Source organism: Culex pipiens, chromosome 1 (assembly GCF_016801865.2).
Source record: "Culex pipiens pallens isolate TS chromosome 1, TS_CPP_V2, whole genome shotgun sequence".
In the NCBI taxonomy this organism is placed as follows: domain Eukaryota; kingdom Metazoa; phylum Arthropoda; class Insecta; order Diptera; family Culicidae; genus Culex; species Culex pipiens.
Genome location: NC_068937.1, coordinates 68,430,625 through 68,433,462, shown reverse-complemented (window position 1 = coordinate 68,433,462; position 2,838 = coordinate 68,430,625). Strand labels below are relative to the sequence as shown.

The following is a 2,838-nucleotide window of genomic DNA, read 5'->3' as shown; positions in this document are numbered from 1 at the left end:
CATACGCGAACCAAATCGGCATGAACTCGTCCCGCAAGACGTGATGGGCCGGCAACCAGAACCAGCTGTTGACGTCAGGAACGTCGTCGCCGCTCAACGATGACCTGGCATGCGCCGAGCAGTGTGTTTTCGGCAGGCAGCGGCCACGGCTGCGATTCATTTCATCTTCAGATCACTTCCGACGAGGGAATCATCATGAATAGCAGCGCCCGAATACTGTGCACCGGATGAAATCAATCGATAACATCGTCAAGAAGGCCGGCTTCAACGTGAAATCTGTGCGATTCCTTTTAAATTCGTGTATTTATTAAATCAACTTGTTATTATTATTTATTTTCAATAAATATCACCGACCCACCCTCGATCACGATCACGAGGGCGCCACTCTGGAGGGCCTGGTCGCGTTTAATCGCCCTGTAAAAGGTACACGTTCACAGCCAACTCAATCAGAATTCTTAAACGGAATTCAATTCGAATCGTTTACGAATTTAGTTTCAAACAATTCGAATTGAAATCCGTTTAAGAATATCGATTGAGTTGACTGGATTACCACACCCTAGACCACACCTGAACGGGGCTAGCTTCCAGTGGATCTTCACGCTCGCATTATTGGGATCGCTTTTAAACGCATCCAGTACGATCTGCATCGTGGCCAGTTGCTGATGCTGCGGTTTTATCCAAACCGTTGATGATGAGATAAGTTACGCGCGATAAAAGCGGCCCACTTCGCTATTCGCTGCCGGGGGCTCTGCTTGTGGGACATTTTTTCTTGAGCGTCTCCACGGGAATCCACTACGAAGTCGACGTCCTTGGTGTTGGTGGTTCCGGTTTCTTGCGCACCGCCGACGATTGCTTGCGCTTGCCGTACACATTTTTTTCAACATCCCCCACTCCCCCTTCTCCTCCAGACTGACCACGGCCATCCGCAGCGTACCCTCACGCATCCTGTTTGTAACGAGACGTTTCCGGCTAGCTCAAGAGCTGCATAAAAAACCCAACAAAATAAACTTCATGACTGTATTGCGTACCGATTCTCAAAACATACAAACATGCGCTTACGCGACCTCGCAAACTTTGCCTAACCTGGCTCTACCTAAATGCGGAACATCATGTTTTGTGTGAAATTGTGCTTAAAACTAGCGGTACTTGCTCGCTGGCGCCTCTCCTTCTCACTGTTGCTGCATGCTGCCGCGCTCGCCCACAGCAGTCACCCCGAAGTCAGCCACGACTCGATCCTTCCTGACGGCCCACGACGCGGAAGCGCCGAACGATCCGCGTCCCCGCGCTCTCACGCGATTCGCACAAACGTGTGCTCTCGTCCCGCACCGCGGCCGTTCGATTCGGCCCGCTCCGCCCGTAACTTCTTCAGCACCGGTCCGCCTCGATGTCCAGACGAGCTCGAGTCTCCACCAAAAGACCCTAAAAGCATCTCCATTAGTATCCCGTGTCAAGCTCCACCTTCTTCTTCCTCTTACCTCTCCTGGAGGGTCTTCGTGGCGGTCAATCTGACCGTGGCCGTCCGCTTCGGTTGCGGGTGGTGGAGGTGGAGGTGCTTAGGCCGGTTCTACATGGAGAGGAATCCAATTAATGGGATAAGTCGTCCCACTTTCGGCGATTCTTACCCGCTGTGCGTTCTTGTTCCTGTTGCTAGTTGTCCCCACGCCGTTCCAGATCGGCGTTCTCGAGATCGTATTGGCACCAATTTTCGCAGTTCGTTGATGTCGCTCTTCCTGGCTTGACCGCGCTTCGAGCGCGGGATGGTATTGTCTACAGTGGGGAAGGTGACCTTGAGATCTGGACGCCGCCATTTTGTTTGTCTCTCTTACCCGCTTTGAGTCAGTCTTCGTCCAGGCAGATGCGTCACCGTCTCGTGTGCGGTGCGGTTCCGTTTCCCACGCGGGACTTTTGGTTCGTCGCCTTACCCTGTGTGTGTGAGTGCACGATGGGAGAATTAAGATGGGATTGAGCGTGTTTCCGGAACATGGTGTTTTACCTTTTCGAAGCCGCCGTGCCGCCTTTTCTGCACCTCTGTCCTCTTCGTGTCGCGCCCGGGTTGCGTTGGGCCTGAGGCTGTGCGGATACGCGATAGATTAGTTTTTGGCCGGGCAATTCGCCAGGGCAGAAATTACCTCTTGCTGGTGCGGGTTTTGCTTGCCCGCGGAGCCGTTGTTGCGACGCTTGAGGAGGGCGCACAGGGGCCGATGGCGGACACACGGAACGTCTCACCAGGGAGCACACATGGGTCACTACCGTTCGCGAAGCTTTCCTCGAACGCGCGGAACACACGTGGATTTTAACCACACTCGTGCACGTTGGTGCGCGGACATGCACCTGCTTAGGCTGATCGCAGCAGACTGAATGCTCTCGCCGATTTCCCGTTTGCTCTTGCGGTCGCGCAGTTTTCTCTTACGCTCTTGCTTTGGTTGTGGTTAGTTCCTTGGTGAGTACCAACTGACAGCGGCCGAGGGGTGATGCGGGGAATTTCGCGCAGACTTTTCACAGTTTCGTACAAACTAGGACTAATAACTACGTTTTCGCTACCAATTGAGTCTAATCGTTATATGTTTCCCCCGTTGAAGCCCGTCAGGTGGCAAAAATTCGCCCCAGTTTATTGTCTCGTTCGCCGCGCCACTTCCGGGCCAAAATCTTGATGACGTACTTGGGCAGGCCGCCGATTCCGTGCTCGCCCTCCAGCTCGTACAGGTGCTTCTTCCACGGGCAAAAGTTTTCCTGTTCCAGAATCTCCGGATCCGGAAGCGTGCACCTCGAGTCGATTCCGGACGGCCTTTTCCACGATGCACTATGGGGTTTCAGGCGGCCATAAATCGAAAAACTGAC

General features: G+C 53.6%; 1 protein-coding gene across 1 annotated transcript; it reads right to left on the bottom strand.

Moving 5' to 3' along the window:
- Positions 1 to 486: 486 nt before the first annotated feature.
- LOC128093328 (uncharacterized) lies at positions 487 to 2,276 on the bottom strand. Its single transcript, XM_052709755.1, has 4 exons — positions 2,130 to 2,276; positions 1,623 to 2,070; positions 1,476 to 1,564; positions 487 to 1,419 (listed from the first exon to the last, which is right to left on the bottom strand). The coding sequence occupies exons 2-4, from the start codon at positions 1,806 to 1,808 to the stop codon at positions 1,170 to 1,172; spliced, it is 525 nt and encodes a 174-aa protein (XP_052565715.1). The 5' UTR covers positions 1,809 to 2,070; positions 2,130 to 2,276; the 3' UTR covers positions 487 to 1,169.
- Positions 2,277 to 2,838: the final 562 nt, after the last annotated feature.